The sequence below is a fragment of the Corvus moneduloides genome, chromosome 5 (genome assembly GCF_009650955.1).
Source record: "Corvus moneduloides isolate bCorMon1 chromosome 5, bCorMon1.pri, whole genome shotgun sequence".
Taxonomy (NCBI): Eukaryota; Metazoa; Chordata; class Aves; order Passeriformes; family Corvidae; genus Corvus; species Corvus moneduloides.
This window is the reverse complement of record NC_045480.1, coordinates 25,726,000-25,748,076: the sequence shown is the minus strand read 5'-3', so window position 1 is coordinate 25,748,076 and position 22,077 is coordinate 25,726,000. Positions and strand designations below refer to the sequence as shown.

General features: G+C 40.1%; 1 protein-coding gene across 4 annotated transcripts in view; it reads left to right on the top strand.

Annotated features, from left to right (window-relative positions):
- Positions 1-1,327: 1,327 nt before the first annotated feature.
- GABRG1 (gamma-aminobutyric acid type A receptor subunit gamma1) overlaps positions 1,328-22,077 on the top strand; it is a 64,348-nt gene continuing 43,598 nt past the window's right edge. Inside the window, exons 1-2 of one of the 4 annotated variants that reach the window (XM_032109565.1) lie at positions 1,328-1,751; positions 19,121-19,269. In XM_032109565.1, coding sequence (XP_031965456.1) covers positions 1,660-1,751; positions 19,121-19,269 — 241 coding nt within the window. In that variant the 5' untranslated portion in view covers positions 1,328-1,659. Of the gene's footprint in view, positions 1,752-2,763; positions 3,341-16,776; positions 18,292-19,120; positions 19,270-22,077 lie in introns of those variants that run through there. The other 3 variants (XM_032109568.1, XM_032109567.1, XM_032109566.1) reach the window with 3 other exon arrangements.

Below are 22,077 nucleotides of genomic sequence, written 5' to 3'. Positions count from 1 at the left end.
CATATGCTCTCCTCTGAGCTCATGCCTTTGCCATCATGGTAGGATGCTGCCTGCTGTGTTAATCCACCAGTAAAGAGACCTCAGGTCATGCAATAATATGTGCCTTTACCGTCTGCCAGTACCCCCAGGACTGGCTATTAATTTTCAAGTCGTTGAATTTCCACTTAATGTACTGCAGCTCTCTGAAGCATGGTGAGCTTCTTTAACCATTAAAGCAGCTGTAAGCTGCGTATATAAAATAATAACCAGATGATGATGTGTAAAGAAGACAAAACACTGCCTTTCATCGGAATAACCACTGGATGGGGGATTATTTACATTTCTGTGCAGTGACAACTTGACTCAAAGGAAGATGATGATGATGATGACTGTAAAACGGTTTGCTCCTTACACCGAGAACTCGGTGCACAGGTTACTCCATAAGTGCCCTATGGAGAGCTGCGAGCGAGGGCATCTCCGGGGCCAGGGATTTGGGTTGGTGACAGCCTGAAGCCGAGAGAAGAAATACGCGTTTATCTAAGCGCTGGTCCCGCCGGGACGTGCCCGCCCGTCCCCACGACCAGTCAAAAGCTGCGAGCACGGAACCGCTGGTGTCCTCCTCCGCCGCGGTGCTTCTCCTGCCTCAGGTTCGGGGTGTGTGTGCAAGGTTGCTGAGGGGGGGGGGATGTCTGGCTACTTTCCCGCCTACGTGTCCTGAGAGAGACAGGAGGAGGAAGCAGCCGAGAGGAGACAAGAAGGAAAAAAAAAAGAAGAAAAAACCCCCATACCCTTGCGTTTTGCATGCCCTGGCGCATTTCACAGCGCAGTACCGCGCATCGTCCGCTTCCCGCCCGTCCCCCCCGGGGCGCTCCGCGGCCGCGCAGAGCCGCCTGCAGCCGCCGAGCCTGCGCCGCTCGCGTCTCGGGGGCGCGGAATTCCCGCGGCTGCCCTTGCGGTCCAGCATGCCGCCTGCCTCCAGCACGGCTTCAGGGACTGCGGCTGGAGGGGTGTGCTCCCTCTCCTGGGGACGAATGAGGGGCTGGCGGATGCCCCCTTCCCTGCGGCTGCGGCCGCCCTCCCCAAAATCTCGATCGTGCCGGACCTAGAGACGCGCAGTCCCCGTGGGTGTCCGTGCACATCCCCCGGCGCTTCTGCTCCTGGCTGCGGGTCTCCGCTTGGCAGGGCGGACCGGCTGCCTCTCGGAGAGCCGCCCTCTGAGTAGCTTCAAAAATAGAAATATTTAAATACCTATGTGTAGCTTTAAACATACATTTAACGTTTTATATATTCTGCCTATTTATATTTGTATGTATATGTATGTATATACATATACATGGTCTATTTCATTTCCCTCTTTGGAGAAAAATACCAAATCAATGCCACCCTTTCTCCCAAGCATGTTTCCCTTCTAGTAAAGGAGGCTCCACCTCTGCTAGGGATTGATTCGCCCAGCAGTTTTTAGGATAATTTATGAAGCAACCTGATGAGCCTATTGGACGAGTTGTTCGGTCCTTGCAGAGTGGGTTTCTACCTGTTTGGGTGTTTTATTTTTTTTTTCCCTTTCCCCTTCCCCTCCGCTCCCTCTGCCTGCCGTGTGCCGGGGGGTGGTGGGATTGGTAGGGTCGCTATCCGCCAGCCTCTCCGGAGAAAACTCGGGCAAGGGAGAGCGCCTTCACGCTCATGGATGCATGGGGGGGCCCCGCGCCCCGCTGGATCCGCCGCCGCGGGGCCCGGCTGCTGCTGCTGCTGCTGACCGTGCGGCTGGGGAGCGGGTGAGTACGGCGGGGACCCCGCACCTGCTCCCGCCGGGATCCGGCTACCCGCGAATCGCGCCCCAGGCTGAGCTGGGGGGCTCCGGGCGGGCTGGGGGCGGGGGCAGGGGCAGGGGAGGCGGCGTGTCGCGCCGCCAAACTTCAACCACAAAACGTGTCGGTGCTGCCGCTGTGGCTCCCGCGGGCGGCTGCGGCGGGAGCCGGCACCGGCAAAGTAAAACTTCAGCCGCATCCCACTTGTTCGCTGGGCGGCTTGGTGAGTCCAGGCTCGGCTCGGTACTGGGAAAAGCGAGTCCTCCCATGCTGGAGGCGGCCCGGCGCATCGAGCTCCCCGGCGCGGTTCCGCCCGTCCCCGCCGGCGGCTGCGGGGAGAGGGGGCAGGACCGCGGCTGGCGGTGCGGGGCACCCATCGCGGCGGCGGGACCTGTGCGCTGCGCGGGGCCTCCCGCACGGCACCGGCTCCTGCCGCTGCAGCGCTCGGGAGGGGGGTCGCGCTCACGCGTGGGATGGAGCAGGGCAGCTGCTCAAGTCCCAGAAGCTGGAAACGTGCATTTTAAAGGAGAGTTAGAAAACTGATCTGAAGGGCTCTGAAGAGACAACAGTGTGGTACAGCGGTGTACTTACGTTATTAGTACCCATAACAACGAAAAGCAATGTGGTAATCCAACTCCATTAATAATGCAGAGCTAATGTGAACCATTCCACAGGTTACACTCATAAAAATCACAAAGCAGCACTGAAAGGGTATTTGTTGCTCAGTGTGTCTGTCTTTTTAGTGAAAGACCAAATTATCATTCTAGGGGATATAAAAATATGTAGTGTAAAGACTGGCAAAAAAAAAAAAAGGGGAAAAATTTATTAAACATTTTTTTAAAGTCTGTCATACTCTAGACCCCTTCTTCACACTGAATGATGATTTATCAGTCTGTGTGAGGTATGTTGATCTCATCACATTTCTCGTCTTCAGAAGGCTGCTGTGTTATCCTAGTCAGAAACACCACTGATTATACTTTTCTTAACCTGTGTCTTTTAAAACCCTGATAAATTATGGAAGTATTTTTCAAAGGCATTGACGAAAATGATACCAGTGCAGCTGTGCATCTTCAGAATGTTTCTTAATGATCATAGTGTACCTCAGGTGTGAAAGAAATTATCAAGTGGTTTGAGAGAAAAGAATATGCATGCTAATGTACCAGTTCAAAGACTTAGTTACAAAGAAGGAGGACTAGCTAAAAAAATAATTTATTTTGCTTTGCTTGTCAAACTGTGGTTGGGATTATAAGACTAGGTGTAGCTTATTATGTATGCATATTATTAACATTACCATTTGTAAATAAGTCGATAAGAAGTCTTCAGTGAGAAAAAGAGGTAACTTATATGCCTTGTTTTGTTCTGTGTTCCAGGACATCTCAGATAAAAGTGAATATTTGGTATAAATATCCATGTATCTGAATCAACTATTTTCAGCCTTGCCTCTTTTTCAGAGATTACATAGAAAAATGGTGTCTGAAAGATTTTTCCCTCCTCCTTTTTTTTTTTTTTTTTTAAGTGACCTCAAATGGACCTGTTTCGCAGAACATGATTCTCTGGTATGTACTGCATTGCAATTCATGGGTGTTTGCAGAGAGCTCAGGACCTCTGGTGCTCTTCAACAGTCTGCCACAAAGTAGGATGGAAATACTATTTTTCTGCTTCTTTGGATGCCTCTCTATAGTTTCAGCCCAAGATTTTCCTTGAAGTTCGAACTAAAACAAAGGAGTAACGCTTTTCTCAAGAATAGACCAGGCTGCACCAATTCTGCCTATTTTTCTAAAACTTGCTGGAGCCAATCTGCCTTTTCAACAGATACTTTTAAAAGGATGCAAGTTGCATCACTTTTAGTGTGCATTTATACACAAAGTACTTCGTGCTGAGTATGAGTAAAGTTGCTTCAGCTGTAACAAATGGAGCTAAAGCCTAAGCAAGGGCACTCGAAGTTTAGCCCAACCAAGAGTTTATTCTTTTAAGGTACTGCCCCAAAAGCTGTTGCATGACATTACACCAAACTTCATACAACAAAATGTGGGAACTCTGTCCCGTAAAACAGTGTTTTACCTCCAGTTCTTCACCTTCAGCACTAACAGATCAGAATGGCCAATGCACTTGATATAATTTCATGGGTCAGTATTTTGAAGGACTACTTTTGTCAATAGCAGATATCTCTTCTGTAGGAGAAATTGGGCTGTGAGCCTTTCTACAAAGTGTGTGCAGGAAAAGAGTACTTACCGAGCTGTCACTGCAGACCTAAATGTTCAGCGAGCCCATTATTTATGTTGAATCCAAATAAACAGATAATTGATAGGCAGAGCATAAGAACTGACAATATAATTAATGTTATTTCCTTAGTTCCAGCCATACAGGTGTACCATAACTGTAACATTTCTTCTAATTTATACATCTTTAGATGGTATGTGCTGGTCAGCATGCCTGAAACTGTACTGTAAGCTTAACTTAATTTTGGCCATATCTTCCCTGTAGTTTTGTAATCTGATGTTTTAAATGCAGTTATAAATGCTCTGTTGAAATGCAGCTGTCAGCAGGTGCAAATGTCAACTAATATTTTCTTTTCCATTTCAAAGTATCTGTTAGGAAAATACATAATATGGCCTATGTTTTCTTCTCGTATAAATTCCTGGATCAGAGTTAAGCCTGTCATAACAACGTTGGTTTCTTAGTGCTTGATAATAGTGATTTACTGTTACATTTGAACATCTGTGATGTTTATTCATTATTATCCTCACTCTTATGTGCTTTGTTCATGATGTGACAGCGAAGAACTTGTTATTCAGCAGTCCCAGTGGTTTAAAATACAGTTTATTTTCTTAAAAGTTTTTTAGTATTTTCTTTTGTTAGTATAAAGTTTAAAGAGATATAAGTATTGAGAAATACTTATATTCTTTGCACATAATTTTCTTACAGTGGTTTCAAGGAAACCTTCAAACTATGCCAATCTGTTAAAAAAAAAGGCTCTCAGCAAATTGAACCAAATTTTCATTTACTTTCAACTTTCTGTTTGTTAAATATGCCTAATGCTAAAAAAGCACCTTCACTACAAATTCAAGCCTTTTTGAGCTGGACAGAAAAGGTTACAGGTGGGCTCTTGTCGACCTTGTTCAACTTCTTTTTCTGAATGCATAAGTCTGTCTACAGAGTAGATAACAAGGGGATTGGAGGAATAGGTGTTTTTTTCTTTGAAGTTCTAGAGGAATTGTATTAATCTGAGTCAAATAGAACAGCTAGTAGGTAGGACCACTTAAATGGACTAGGTATAGGCACTGTTTGAAAGTGAGTTGCTTTGGTTTGGGCTATCATATATATAAACTAAAAGAGTCATGTGTGTTGAATTTACAGAAAGCTAGAAGTGAGCAGCTCAAACCCCATTTTTGTAGTACCATTTATGATAGAAGAGTAACAGCACTTTTTGAATTACCTGCATAACTCTTTCTTGCACTGCATCCTAAACTGATCATGTGCTTGAGTGAAATAACAATATCATAACTTATTTGGTAAAGAGCAGCAGAGAAAAGTACTAATTATAAATGACTGTAACACACTGACAGGAACCTTTCGAAGGCTGGTGGATGACAATGACACTGACTTTTATTTCTTAACAATTTCTCTGAATGGTAATAATTTGTACAGAGTAATTCAGATGCAATTGAATTAATCTGAAGATGACACAGAAGTCCTGATTTTGCATTTTTACACATGCAAACATTTTTTAAGACTGAAAGTAGTGTGGTGAGTTCAGTGGCCTTACAGGCCTGTGTAAAAACTTGATTCTATGTATAAACTTAAATGGTAAATTGTGGAGCAACACTGAAATAACAGAGGTAACTGGAGAGACTCGGAAAGTCATCAGGAGTTCATCAGAACAGAACTTACTTCAAAGAAGAGGGCAGTTTCAGTGATACGGATGTGATGGAAAGAAATTGTTCCTAAAATACGCTTTATTTTGGGATATTCCAATCAGTAGGAACCGTTGAGATAATCCAGACTTATATAAGAATATGTAAGAGGCTAAACAAAACTGGAGAATTTACCCTGGCTTCTTTATCAGGTTTGCTCCTTCAGTTTAACTAAGTCCCTGCATATAGACTTGATGAGGAGGAATGCGTTGAAGTATTATACAGTATTTTTAGTCTGAGGTTTCTCTGGCTTCCAGCCAGTGGGTCTCCCATTTTCTTCTGCTAGCAGAAAAAGCCTGGTTTTTTTCCCAGCGTAACCTGCTACAACTGGCTCAGCCACTGGATCCCATGTTCATCTCTCTGTGGGGAAATCCAGGTCTTGATTGATACTTCTGGTTGTGCACGGTAGCCTCAAGGTATAGACAAATGGCTGGAGCTGATCTTCAAGAACAAAGTGTGGTCTACATGCATCTGCTCTTCAGCAAGGAAACCAGTCATCAAACTCTTCCTTGTTCTGACTGCCTCTGCCAAGTTTTAACCTGACAAGAACTCAGAGCATCTCAAGCGAATCCTGAAAATTCTTAAAAGAATCAGCATTTTGGTCAGAAAACATCCTGATGCCTTTCTCTTCCAGCCTAGTCTTTCATAATATGTTGTAGAAACCTCCTGACCTCTGAGTGACAGGAAGCTCCAGTGTGGTTAAATTCCAAGCAATTGTTACAGAATGAATTATCTAGTCCAAAATGAAAGTTCTATACAAACGTGTCACAATTGGAGACACTCTAGAGTGGAAATTTCCACTGAATTGGATTTACCCATGCTACAGTCATACGAACTATTCTTCGAAGCATATCCCTGGTATATGTAGTTTAAGAGACAACTTGATAGCCGCTTACATTTTCCTCTCAGATAAGAAAACTGAGAAACTTACGTTTCTTCAGGAAATATTTAATTATTTGCTTAACCACTTTTAAACCCTTTCCATTTTTTTCTCTGAAGAAGAGATACACACGGAATATTGCTTCACTAGTACTTCATACTGCTCAGAGACTCTCTCACAGGATTAGCTTCAATACTGTTCAGGTATAACTCATGGGGTTTTTTTTCTTTCTGCATTGGTCTTCAGATCCTTTTCTGTGTCACTGCATTCATCTCTGGCGAGGTATGAATGGCTAATTCTGTGTTTCTAAATTTATATGCAGCAATTTTTCTTTGTTTTCAGGAAGGCAGACAGACATACTGGATAGGAAAAATCTGAGGTAGAATAAGATACATCCCCTTTGGATTAAATTATTTGATGTCTCAAATAGATTGTTAGTCCTTTCCTTTAATACAGTTTTCTTCTTGTTTAAGGCAGTGTACCATGAGGGATTAAGTATTATTATTATTAGTAATGTAGTATTATTGCCCAATTTTTCTTTCTGAATAAAGTTTAACTGGATAGAATTTATATTAGTAAAAAATTATAGCATCAAGTGTTCATTTAGGTGGTTAACTGTCAATGTAAGTCATAACAATTTCTTTATTTAATTGTCCAGTGTTAAATTTTCATGACAGAATAAATTATGTAGATGTTTTTAGAAATAAAGTGTCCTTAGTGTTTTCTCTGGAGGAGAACCGTTTTTAATCTCATCACCATACAGCCACTGGATATGTATTGGGTTGTGTCAAACCTACTGCAGGTGAGCTGTGGACATCTACCTTAGGTTCTTGCACTGCCAGGGAGGGCCATGCAGCTGATGGCCTATGGGTTGTGTCCAGCAGGGGTCAACTCTGACTGCCATAAAGTTTAGTTATCATCTAACAAGAGGTGTTACTCTCCCGCTTTAAAGATATGTGTTACATATAATACACAACAAATTACCTCAGGAAAAACATAATTTTGCTCATAGAGAGAGACATCAAGCTTTTGATTACATGGTTTAGATATTTCCATTAGTTCTTACACAGTATATTCACTTTTTTATGCAATCATTCGCTAACTTAATTGACCTTTGGATTAGTCCATAATTGCCTAATTACACTAAAATTTCAGTAGAACCTATTGTCACTGTATTTCTTTTGGGGACATGTTGTCATTGCTGAGTTATTGCAGTTGTATGGCTTTTTCTGTGATTTCAGGCCAGATTTACCTATATGCCACAATCACAGTATGCAATTCACTGCAAGTCTCTGGTTCTGTTGCTGCTTCCATACATATTTCTTTGGCTCCTGTAGGAGGATGATGGTACCTACTCACATGTGTAGCAGAATTTGGAACTATTTCAAACAAGCTTGTTTTTGTGAAGGGTTGTAGTAGATTTCTTGTCACCTGAAGATTTTGCAGGAAATACGTGATGAATTGTGTTAGAACAAATGTTCATATGGATATGTTGAAATACCATTGGCTTAAATGACTGAAAATGCCTTATAAAGGAGTACTCATTTGATATATCCGTTGAGATGCTGGTGATATTTTAAGGTAGAAAGTTGACTTTGCAATTTGGTGAATTTTATAGTTAGTGTGGGATGGCATTCCATTAAGTTTACTGCTTTTTACTGAGGTTATGGTTCTCAGCATTCATTTATCATAGATTTGTTTTAAGTCTAGTTTCACTATGGAAAGTGTATCTTGGATCAAGGCACTTAGTCCATCAACAGTATATCTGTTCATTTTGAACTTGATGTCAATTAACCTTTCATCAGTCAAGTGTAGACAGTGGTGTACTGATGTGCACATGGATTTATGTGTGGCTGTCTTTGTGTGATGATCGGTCTGAAACTTCCAGGAGATCTGGTGCTGCCATGGTTAGTACATGTTTCACGTATCTGGAGAGGTTATCAGCACTGTGTCCTTCCTTAGCAGTTTATTTAATACCATTTGTCCCTCTTCAGTTATATTTACTGAGGTTCTGTAATTTGCTTTGGTTATCCCCTTACCTTCTGTTCAAGTCTTCATTTGTTTCCTGCTGTTTGGTCTGGATGAACAGTGGACTATGGCTTTTTACATTTTAATTATTTGATCACATGGTATGGCCAAAACCCACAAAGAAGTTACAACTTACCAACAAGAGAAAATAAGATTGCACCTCAAGTCCTGTGTTCAGTTCTGGGCCCCTCATTACGAGAAAAACATTAAGGTGCTGGAGTGTGTTCAAAGAAGGACAAACAAAGCTGGTGAAGGGTCTAGAGGTTAAGTCCTATGAGGAGCAGCTGAGTGAGCTCGGGATGTTTAGCCTAGAGAAAAGGTGGCTCAGGGGTGACCTTATCACTCTCTACAACTGCCTGAAAGGGGATTGTAAAGGTGGGGGTTGACCTGTTCTCTCGGGAAGCTAGACAGGACAAGAGGACTTGTGGCCTCAGACTGTGGCAGGGGAGGTTCAGGTTAGACATCAGGATGAATTTGTTCCCAGAAAGGGTTGTGAAGCATTGGAAGGGGCTGCGCAGGGAGGTGGTGGAGTCACCATCCCTGGAGGTGTTCAAGAAACAGCTCTGTGACACTTGGTGACGTGGTCTGGTTGACAAGGTGGTGATCAAAGGTTGGACTCGATGATCTCAGACGTCTTTTCCAAAGTAAATGAGTCTGTGATTCTACAAAAAGAGATTATACAACATGTTCTGCAAGTTTGTAATGAGGAAGTGAAATAATTGCTGCAAGGAAAGAGAAGTGAGAAGTGTATCCTATTTCCTCCTTTGTCTGGGGTGCAACAAGAACTGCTCAAAGCATCAGGAATAACGATATTAGCATAATTTTTCTTGAAGACAGTTTTTTTTCCATCTTGAAATACTGTTTTTTACCAAGATTCATATGTCTGCTGTTCAGACAGAGCAGGAGAGGTTGCAGTAATGGGTTGACAGGATCATTATAGAATTCATCAAGGATAAGTGCTGAAGTCCTGCACCTGAGTGGCAAGTCCCCCTCAGCAGGACTGGAGCTAGTGGCTGGGGAGCAGCTCTTCCAAAAGGACCTGGAGAGCATGGCACCTTGGCAGCAGTGAGGGCCAGCAGCGTCCTGGGCTGTGCAATCAGGTACAGATTCAGGAAGTTGAGGAAAGCGATTGTCTCCCTCTGCTCAACACTTGTGAAACTGCATGTAGATACTGCATCCAGTTTGGGGTTTAAACCGGAGGGAACTCAGTAGATGGCTACCAAGCTGGTCAAGGAGGACCACCTGCCCTAGGAGGCAAGGGCTGATCTGACTGGAGAAAAAATGACTTTTGGGGGATCCAGCATCAGTCCCAGCACTTACAGGGAGGTGATCAAGAAAACAGAGGTAGGCACGTCCTAGTGGTGGATGGTAAGAGAATGAGAAACAACGGTGATGAATTTCCACAGGGAAATCTCAACTAGATATAAAGAAAAAAATCACTAGGAAGATAATTAAACAGCGTAACAAGATGTCCAGTGAGGTTTTGGGATGTCTGTCCATGGAATTTTTAATCCAGCTGGATTAGGCAAGCACCCTGGTCTGAACTTGGTATCAGCCCTTCTTTGACTAGAAGTAATCTTCCCAAGATCACTTCTAAGTTTTATGTGGAAACTGATAATTTCTCTGGAAAATTGCAGAAATCAACTTGTATTTTTTGTTTTGTTTCGTTACTTGTGCAAAGTCCTTGCTCTCTATTGTAGTACAAAAAAGGGGATTGTAGAAACAGGTAGTTGTCTCCATCAGGTCTACAAAACAGGGAAGAATATTTTTGTCGTGACATATGGAGGTAAAGAGATGGTCAAAGTAAGACTGCTATACTAATCAAGCTGAATATGTTTGAGAATCCAGCAGCTCTGAAGTGGTGCAGAGAATTACCTGTACTTGGTTAGACACATATGAGAAAAATTGTCAATTGATTTCTGGACTGCAGCTTGATAGGAGTAGAGGCAGCAGTTATACTGGTCTGACCATATCAGTGTTTGGATGAGCTTTCAAGGAGAGAAGATAAACTTTGTATTATGTGAGAAGACTGATGGATAAAGAGTATCTGCAATGCTTTGAGTCTTTATGATATTTTTGTGAGATCTGTAGAATCCATTTGAATTAATAACATTTGACCAGTGTAATTTCAAACAGTATGCAGCATTATGTGAAAATTGACTTGGAGAAGAGCAATTTGTGTGGATCTCAGAACAAAATTGTTCTTCTGGAAGATAGCTTTAATAATACCTGTTGTTTTTAATGTTAAAAATCCACATTTATATAACTATTCTATTATATATAGCCAGACAAATATGAAAAAGACAAAGAGCACAAGGCAATATGTGTATGCAGAAGAATCAACCTAACAGTATGTGGTAGGTGTACTGGAAAAAAGATACAGGGAATAAGTAAAACATACTTCAGTGGGAGAGAGAAATACATTTTGACACACAAAAGAATATACCCAAGTCTGGCAAGGCAGAGGGGGTGGGAAATTGATGAAAACATCAGACATGGAATGGAAAGGGGGGGGAAAGAGATTCTTGTCAAGAGAATGTCTAAACCAGTTTAGGAAAGATAAAGAAGAAGGAATACAACAGCAGTGACTCTATATCCCACAGGATTAAGAGGAGTAAGTAATGCTTTTTGGAGACATATTTTCAGTAGCTGTATTTTTTTGCCTGCAGTTACATTTATTTTTCAAGAAATTATCTGCGACACATAAAACATATCAGTGAAGATGGTGATGAGGAAATGGGAAAGAGAGTTCACTTCCACGGAAATGTAATAGAACTGATGAGTATGAAGTCAACTATCAAATCTGAAAGACAAATCTTGAGAGATGTTTGAACCATTCACTACTGAAAGCTAGCAGTGATAGTGAGCTTTCAGGAAAGTCTTATGTAGAAAAATGGAATTGACTTCTATTTTAGCAATCATGACTATGTGGTCCTGCTTATTTTTGCTACTAGAAAGTAGTATTTGCATACATGCAGGAGTCCCAATAATTTCTCAGCTTCTAAGGATATTGCAAGTCTGTCTGAGGTCCATGTTTTATCTTAAGAAGTGTCATAGGTTAGCAAGCATAGTCCCGGAAGGGACGTCCTTGCTAAGGGGTGCTTACAGTTTCCTCTGGGAACTGATAGAACCTATCAGCTGGCCAGTTTGAATATGGACAAGTCTCTAAGCCACTTAAAGTTGTGATCACCTCTGTGATCCACATTTAAGAATAGGCAAACTCCCCCTCCAAGCTCTCTCTCGTTTCCGGCGCTGGGACAGGTGGCTGCGGGCCCCGTGTGGGGGCCAGCGAGCCCGGCCAGGCCCTGCTTGGGCCAGGCCGGGCCGAGCCACGGCCATCCTGAAGCCATGGACCTGTTCCAGCCATGGAACTCCCCCCACTGCCTTGCCGTGGGCAGCCGGAGCGGCTCGGCTCTTCCCTCTCTCCACTGCGATAAGAAACATTCAACATTCCAGCTGCAAAGCTGCAAGGCCGAGGTGAGACTAACCCTTTTATTGCTGTGAAGAGCTGAAAACCTGAGGGAAGAGAGAGAGGAGATGCTTAAAGCTGAAGGTCTGTTGTGAAGCTATGATATATCAGAGTATCCTGTTGTAATTTCATGAAGATATGGGGGGTGGAGTGTTCAACTCGTGAGCAAAAGCACCTGCGCTGAGATAGGCAGATGCTGGCGCAACTGTAATTTCATGAGAAGTTTGGACAGGGAGAGATGAACCAGATGAGGACTTTTGCTCCAAACGGGAAAGGAGAAAACCTCAGTCCGTAGAGATGAACCAGATGAGGACTTTTGCTCCAAATGGGAAAGGAGAAAACCTCAGTTCCTAGAGATGCTCCCAGAGATAGTCCTAAAGATGAAGATGATGAATACCCTTTGCTCCCAGGGAAGGAGAAGGGCCTCTGTTTTTGTTTCTGAACGGCTCAACCTTAAAATTGTACCCCAAAAAACTTCAAGAGTGGACCCTCGAAAGCAGTTGCGGGAAAAGCTGCAAGTCGGGGGAAAGGACTCACACGCAGGCAGAGAGACTCCTCTTCCTAAATGGACTGAACAATATTTGGAAGTGGGCGGCTGTCTCATTGTGATAATGTTTTCATAGCATGAGCAAGAAGAGACTTCTCTTTCTAAATGGACTGAACAAGGTTATTATGGAAGTGGTAAACAGACTGAACATCTTAAGGGTTGTCTTTGAACATTGTCAGTGGGAGAAGGGAGGAAGGTGGGGGGAGGAGGAGAGTTCTGAAGGTGGTATAATTTTTTTCCTCTTTTAGGTCTGTTAATAAACTTCTTTATATTCTTTCAAGTTCGGTGCCTGCTTTGCATTTCTCCTAATTCTTATCTCACAGCAGATAAACAGTAATGAGTATTTTGGACCAAACCACTACACTAAATTGGTGTTTCTGCCCGGTTACAAACCGAACCCGCGACAAGAAGATTCAAGAAAATATGCAAATATGTAATTTAAATTGCTGACATGGGAGTGATTACTCATTCCTTCCATGTTGAAGTTGCATTTTTATCCCTATTTAAGGAATTTTGCTCTGTTTCAGGCATTTCTTAAATTTACCGTCCTGCTAGAGTTGAGATTTTTGTCTATACCTGGTCCTATGCCTTGGTCATTCACATGACACATGTCTAAGTACTTACATTTTATCTTCTGAACTAGAATTATCACCAACCTCTGTACAAATGTCGACTCTGGACACTGGGGTGTCGGTGACCGTGTTTAGGTTTTCGGTAGTGCTTTAGGTCTTTTTTCATGTGTGGAATTTGGCTAGGTCAGATGAGCTCTGACGTCTCATAGATGGGGCCGTGAAATATACTTCTTTACCACACACAAGCATATAATGCTTGGTGTTCTAGAGCAAGCTAGTGTCTGGTTAGATGATCTGTTGGAAAACTTCCCTGGGAACCTTATCTGTTTTGACTGATTTTTTATGAAGGCTAGTCTGGTTAAATGCACTATCTTGACAAACCTGTGAAGCTGTATTGCTGCTAACAAAGTAATCTGTCACGTTTACACTTCAAGGAACATTACCACTTTTTCTGAAAGTTGAGAGAAATAGTTTGGTTTGGTATTTTTTTTTTTCTTTTTTTTTCAGTAATGGAAAATAAAGGCTAAATTGTATTATTTTTAGACAAAGGACGCTGGAGCAAAGCCAGTGAATAACAACTGTCTTGCTGCATGTTTCATCATTTAGGTAAGCGTCACTGTGTCACTGCCCTACCCCTGTATTGGTAAAACTCCTGAAGAAACTGAAGATTCTCAGCTAAATGAAGTAACACAACTAGTCTTACTGTTTTCATTCACATATGTAAGGCAACAAGGAAAAAAGTGTATTCGTTTTAGCTCTTTCAGCCTAGAAATGATCTGAAACACTGACTTTCCTCCTTATTTGTTTATTAAACAATCATCAGAGTATTCCTTGTACGGAAGGATCACTATCTCCAAATAGACAGTGCAGATTGTCTAAACCTTACAGATACCAAGGGCTTGATTGAGTTGCTTCTGCACAGACTTGAAGCATCAGCAGAGATAACTCAGGTTCCCTGCCAAGTCTCTACTTTTCCAGCGGTTTACGGGTTCCCCATAAATCAACCCAGCTTGGAAGACTGGATATTCTTTTGTGTGTTGGATGGGAATAGGAACCTAGGAATGGACAGCTAAATTGATACTTAGCCTTGTTTAAATACTCCCACTTATGCTATACATGTACTTCTATGTGTAGTACTTTGACATGCATGATGTAAATAGCAGTCAGAACACTTTCACTATATTAATTTTTTTTCCAGTCCATTACATAACTTGACAGATGCTAATTGCCACTCAAATCTCACCTGACCAATTTTTCTCATATTTAAAGGAGAACAAAACCCTATGATATTAATGTCTGAAGATGAGCATGTTGCCTGATGTTGAAAAGACTTATTTAGTCCTTAGTCACTTGTGCCCAGGAATTTATTAGTCATGGTAATGTCTCCAATTAGTTGAAGGACAGAGAGCATAATGGGGGCACTTTTTGCCTAATTGCTGTTAGCTGTGTACATGCAGCTTACTGTTGAGTTTATGAGGCTAGCTGAAGTGTTACAACAGCAAGCGTCTTAAGAAGTGAGGTCTCTTTCTTATTTTTAAAATCATTAAAATCAGAATTAGCACCTGCAGTAATAGATATAAAGTAGCACTGTGCCATGGAACAGAAATCTTCTAATGCTTGATGATGTATTTTTGTTCTAAATCATAGTCTCTCCAGACATTGTGAAAAATGTGAACCTTGCTGGAACAAATATATTTTACAGTAAATGGAGAGAGGATCAAGTGTTATGTTCTGTGTATAGTAAAATAACCTTTAGATGAACTTGGAAGGGAAAGGAATTCCTCTTTAATTAAGTTTGCCTTTCTTCCTGGGGTTGTGAAAGAGATGGGAAAGTGCTACCATTAAAGTGGAAGTGGAGTTAATTGACATTAATCTTCATAGGTTTCTTAGATTTATTTTAATGGCAAAGAAGTAAAAAAGTCCTCAGCCCAAGTTAACTGTTGTTAAATAATTGAATGGCATACCTGAATTTAACATTCTGTTTTCTCGTTTGGAATGAAGTTTTCTGCCTTCTGTCTTTCCCTCTATCCCATTCCAAACCCTGGAGAAAATGCTGGAGATACACAGGAAGTTGGTAAAAGATAAACAGTTTTGACCCATCTTGTTTTCTAAAGTGAGTGTTTCTTTATAGAACGTGGTCTAGCAAGCTCGGTTAAATCCTGGTAACACCATCTCAACTGATCCTGATGGCTGTGTACATCTGAAAGAATTTCTATCTTTAAAACAGACTAATTAAAATCTGTTTAGCATGAAAAATACTGGTAGTTCATATTCCTAGAAGTGAATATGTACACTGTGCCTGTCCTGTTGCCTTCACATGGCTAGCTGCTCTTTTGAGGGAGCTTTTTGCAGCTCCTCCAAAAACAACTGGATTGAAAATTCAAGTTGGCAGGTGGTGTGCTCTGCTTCACTGGAGGGCATTCAAAAGATTTCCTATATATTCTGGTCACTTCCTTCTTCCATCCAGCATAATTCCTTCTTACCACAGTCTGGTTGCTGTACATCAGTGGCTGTAGTTTAGGAATCAGAACTGTACAACTGGGTGCCGTCAGCATTTCAGAAACCCGTTATTACACATGGTGATGTTGGGCACATTTTAAAGAAGAATTAAAAAGATGGTATTCTGGTAGTGAGATGGGTTAATCTCAGTCAGTCACCTCTGAAAAGGCTGGCAAGATAGGAATAGCGAGAGTAAGAATAGCTGTTTTCACCATGTAGAACAGCAATAATTCAGGTCTTCCACATTTGGTTATATTATTATCTGATTCATGTTGGTTTCTCTGCTGGTTAAGCAAATGGGTTAGTGAGTCACAAGCTCTTGTAAGCCTTGTGTACTAGTAGAGAAGTCAATTGTATTTCTTTTCTAGTGGTTGGCACTTTTTTCAGTGTACAATATTTCCTAGATAAAATCAAAGAGTTCCATGTAAATCATCAGAAATGTGCATTTTAAACCAAGACTTGTCAGACACTAAGTAAAGAAATGTTGCCTCTAATGAAAGTATCTTCCTAAATGGATTTATTTACTAGTGTCTGGAAAATCACTCAGATGTTGGGATGGAATTTTTCCCTCTCCCCCTGGAATTGCATTAATAGCTTTCTGTAAGCTGTCATTGTATACCTATTTGTAGTTCAGAGTTTTAAAATTGGAGGAGGACCAGAGGTGCTCCAGTTAAATAAGACCCAAAGTAAAAAAAAATGAAAATTGAAAATTTGAAATGTGTTTGTATTTGCATTTTTTTCTTGTTAATTTCAAGTTTTTTAAATATAGTAAATCACAGAAAAGAGGCAAGTGGAGTTCAGAGAAGTTGTGCAGCTTCCATTTTTGGATGTCTGCAAAACCCAACTTGACCAAGCCATGAGTAACCTGCTGTGACCTCAGAGCAAGCCCTGATTTGAGCAGGAGGCTGGACTAGAGAGACCTCTCATGATCTCTTTCCCACGTGATTTGTCCTGTGAATCTATAAATAAAATTAAGGACTCTTTGAAATGTCAAGATATTCAAGTGACTGTGAGTTGAGGTGTTGTGGCTGTAACTCCTGTTGGGTTTAGGTGATGATGGCATGACCTCTTGTACTTTCCATTTTGGCTAAATCTTTGCTCTTCGTAAAAGAGTTGTGGAAAAAACATTAAAGCAGAACATAATAGTGTCACAATCACTTCAAATTCTCTGCAAATAACTGGGCTGATCCAGAGAGTCAGGTGCCCTGTATCTGCAAGGAGGTCTCTTAATTTCACTGTACTGTCTGCTGTTTATGGGATGGAAGACACAAAGAAGAAGGTCAGTTTTGTGGTGGTTATGTCTCTTTCCTTAGAGAGCTATTTATAAATTAACTTTTAACTCCTCATCATCTTAATGCCTCTGGGAAAAGGCTGGGATCGCCTCTGTGCTCTGAGCAACTGTGAGCTAATTTATAAAGTAATTAAATGCCAAAAAGTGCAAGCAGACCATAAATAGATATATGAGAAAAATCGCTGTGTGGCAACAAAACATGAAAGAGATGGCAATAGGTAGCTTTAAGGGAAAAAGAGTGTACATTTACAAAACTTAGCTTCCTAGTTTTAGTGCTCCCATTAGTGGGATCCTGCTAATGGGAAATGTTAAATATTTAATATCTGACATTTCTCTAATGTCTATGTAGTGCAGTAAAGATTAAGGATTTTATGATGCATTTCAATTTAAAAGAATGAAAGAGCTTTTCAGGCTGTTATGGGGAAGCTGTCAGTGAGCCTTGTATTTAGACTGCATATTACTTTCAGCTATAATAGACTCTTTCAACTTGTTTGCAGCAAGCTAGGTATGAAAGCCCTGATATCCTAACAGTGCTTTTGTTCAGCCTCTGGGAACCTATTGAGCTGTGGCAAGGTTTCTGTTGCGCTTCCCAAATTAAGCAGGCATGCCAAAACCACAGAGGAGTTTCCACAGCCATGACAGTTTTGATTTTCAGTGAGGCTTGCTAGTGTTATCCAAGAGGTGATGCAAGGCCTTGCTATTACAGACTGGTTTGAGGCTTTCCCACAAAGGACTGCAATAAGAGCCAGGCATGCTTTCTCTTACTCTGTCCTTTCCTGACTTTTTCTGTCCTTTCTTCATACGGAACATACTGGTAGTCTTCTTTCCTGTCGTAAACTTGCCGGAAAATTCCACCCTTAGTTTTGAGGGCAGCATATGTCTGTGTAACCTAGAAGCCCTTAAATCCTTTTTTTAATAATAAAGCAGTAACATTTTTAGTTTTGGTATACAATGCGAATTGGCACAAGGATGGTAATTTAATTCCTTTCTTTTACTGGAATATTGTACTTGTGTTAGCATTGGATCTGATTTATAGGGGCTGCATATTTTCTGCAATTGCTAGCCAGTGCCCATTTGTGGATATAGGTTGTGTGACTTAGTTACTGCTATCAGTCTGATGCACTTTGCTTGACCTCAAGCCCATAGAACTTCCTTGAAATAAACGGAATGAGTAATACAGATTGCAGTTTTTAGCACTGGAGGAATACTGAAGTCCATACTCATTTGATTGAAATGGAAAGAACACTACTTCCAGGCATTCTTTGACCTTTTGGTGATATCTGAGTGAATTTGCAGATGCAACCAAGGTATTGCAATTTTTTTTAATGATCTAGTGATTCACTATCTATTGCTGCTTATCTAATTAAAAGATAGGTAATAAATGAATGTGTAATTAATTTTGTTGTGCATTTTTTTCTTGAAAAAATATTAGATAGTTAACAAATGGTCTTAAAATGGTGTACCATTCCTTTCAGTTAACTATACCATGTATACATACAGATACATAATTGACGTATATCTGCAGCTTACTGCTTCTGCTAATGTTTAGTTGTAGCACATGGATGTAATGTTTGTTTGCTGGCTTAAAATGTGAATGGAGTTTAGTAAGTGTACAAGTCTTATTTTTTTATAGTTAGAACAGAGGCTACTAGGAGGGGGGTTCTGTTGATACTCTTTCAAGTGGCATACAATAGGTATGCTATTGTGAAGATTAAGCATCTCTTAGAAATAGTATTTGAAAAAGAAATGTGTGTAGGGAAAAGCTTTGGAGTTACACTTCTGTTTTACAACAGGAAAAGGCTGACAGTAAGATGATGCCTGCTGCTGCTTTTATGGGTTTGACTCATGGCTTGAGTTTTTCTGTATGGGTGATGTGTAAATGCCTCTATTAACACATTTATTAGCTTACACTCTCCACCACCATAAAATAAAATGTTGGTATATATATATATATTGTAAATAAGGGCCTGCTTCTTTCTTTTGGCACCAGAAAAGTGCATTTGGGTGTTCACAAAGTACTCTAAACAGTTTTCAATTTTTTATCTCTTTCTTCTCCAACTTATATGTATTCAGTTTCATTGTGTCTTGTGTTTTTCTAATCTTGGTGGTTTGTTTTTTTTTAATCACATCACATAGAGCTGATAAAGCAGATGATGAGGATGATGAAGATCTAATGGTGAATAAGACATGGGTCCTTGCACCAAAGATACATGGTGGCGATGTAACTCACATACTGGACTCCTTGCTTCAAGGATATGACAATAAGCTTCGGCCAGATATTGGGGGTAAGCTCATAAAAGGATTCAGTGTAATAGCAAAAGTGAACTAGAGATGGTGTGCATTTTGTGAAAGATGACAAAACTCTGCTTATTGCAATTTTAAAAACTCAATATAGCAAGCTAAATGTAAGAGCAATAAAATGCAGTGGTTTTCTGGAACTAGTAAAAATAATGTTCTATGCAAGATTAGACTTCATGTTCTACTTATAATCTTTTTTTTTCTTATGAAAAGTATTGGTTTTGGGGGACAGTGAGCAATCTATAATAAGTCACTAAAAGGAAATTATGTTTTTTTTAACAAAGATCTTCTGACAGAAAGAATTGTAGATGTAAACTAGCCATGGTCATTTCAAAAATTGATCTTGAGTCTGTAGGACTTCATTAAAGAATTATTCCTAGAGGTTTTATTCTTACTGTGGGAAATGCATTGTGTCTGTTTTGAGAAAATAGAACTCAACTCAGTTCTCTTCTTTCCTTAGCTAAGATTTTGAAAAAAAATTTAGGAGTCTAAAAATATAACTTAGGACCCATCTTTTCTGGTGAAATATAGGAAGAAAAACTGCATTGCTATAGATCAAACTTTGCAGCTAGTAGAAAGGCAATTTTGTCTTTCAATAGTCAAAGCATCAATTTGCATATAACTATTGAATGTAAATATTTGGAAGAATATTGTTTTGAAAACATGAATACATGAAACCTTGCCAGCTCCTGTCTGCCACTTGCATGCAGGGTCAAATAAGGAAAACAATATATTTTCTCTGAGTTTATTTCCTGAAATGTGAAGGAAGAGGTGGAGGACATAAGTATTTGTTACATACCTGGTATTCCCTATCAAAGGAATGCCATGTGAATCTGAAAGTTACTTATATGATAAATAATACAACAATCTAGGCCTGTTTCATTTACACAGGGGAAGAGAAAGATGTGATCTCAAACTGTGCATTTTCCTTTGAAAGCTTCTGACAAATTGTTTTCTTTCCCAAACTTCGTAGTTCTGTTTTATTTTTGACTGTTATCCTGAAGATATTGAAAGGCAATAATTCTCTCCCTGTCATAATATGGTCACATGTGAATCTCATAAAGTTTGGTTTAAGTCTTTTTCTTCATGTTCATTTAATTGAATTTCTAAAAACATTTAGACAACATGAAAAGTCCTCCAGCATGATTTTCCTTAAATTCTCAATGTGTGACAATTGTATAGGATTACTGTTGTGTTTTTTTCCCGTTTCATGCAACAGACAGAAAAGTGATTATGAGGAAATAAATGGTCTCTTCTAGGATTCCTTCTAATGAGTAGCTGGTAGGTGAGGATGAAACAAAAGAGAATTCTTTTTCTCTTCTCTCCTCATAAAACTTACAAGTAAATGGAGAAAACACAGAGGAGGAATTCATTCTGTCATGTTAAATGCATTAGATGGGCATGAAAGAATTTTGATGTAATTCTTACCTTTACTTTTCTGGTTACATAGAGAGTCTTGATAGGAAAAACACTCTGTCTTTTTGTGAGTAACTCAATGTACAGCTTTTTGGATTCAAAATATCAGTTCGCAAAAGAAGACACTTAGTTCTAGTCTCTCTCACATAGTTCTAGTCTCTCTCTCTCTTCTCAAAAGTTCTGTACCAATTCTGGGGCCTGCCTCCATCCACTATACTAGAATATAAAGTTCATGAGTTATCAGCCAGAGTAATGAATAAAGGAAATAAATGAATTTGAGAGTATTCACTTGGTTTTGAGGAGAGAAAATGTTAAGTATGATTTTGCCACAAGGAAGAAATTTTGGACAACATAAGCTGAAATTTCTTACTTCAGGTGAAGGCACTGGATTCTGTCCAGTTGTTTGGGAACTGCAGCAGATATCTGACAGAAAAACAAAATCAGACTATAGTTTATTCATCTTAATCTGCTTCAAATATGCAGAAAAAAATCTGGTGTCAGATCCCTTTCTTCAGAGTCAGGTCTTGTACAACAAGGTTATTGAACTGGAATTCTCTTTACCTTTCAAACCATTAGTATCCCACAGAACATTCTTATGATTGAATTACAAAGCTCATTTAAAATAGCAACTTTTTTTTTTTAACTTGGACTTTTTCGGTTTGAATCCCAGAGCAGAATTTTGTGTTTTCTTCCTGGTGTTGACACAGAATTTCACCATCTCAGAGTGAGATAAGGGTTTCATTGTTAAACGTGAAGTCAGTTGAGAGAGATAGTAAAGGAGAGCCAAATGAAAATTGAAGTTTTGGAGGCAATACTGAAATTTAATAGGGGAAAACCAGTCTGTTATTTTCTGTTTGTCTCATTCAAATATCCATGAGTTGTATTAATTTCTTAGCTGCTACCCTTTGCCAAGTTTATTAACCTTGCTAGTCTTTAATTCAATTTATGTAGTAGGCTTGTGGTGTTTGGAGCATAAGGGTTCTAACATTCTTCTCTCAGTATGAAATAATAGTAGTTATCAGACGAAGTCTCCTGTCTGCGGTATAAATACCTTTAATTACAGATACGACCTTGGAGTGTTGATATACTAATAAAGCAGTATTATTCTCACTGTAACATTACCTTTTGGATGCATGATTTTATAACCACACTGTTTTAGGTTCAGTCCTGCATCAACGTAGCTATTATTTTTGAACTTTCATTTTTAAAGGAAAGAATTCTGGCTGCTCATTGTTCCACCTCTCTCATCTTAGGGACAGTGATATATTAATATTATCCTATCAATGTACAGATCATTTTTTTCCAGCAGTGATATGTGTATGGGTGAAACAAAACTGATCTATCTGAAAATACAATTAAAAATAGGAAAAAATCATCAC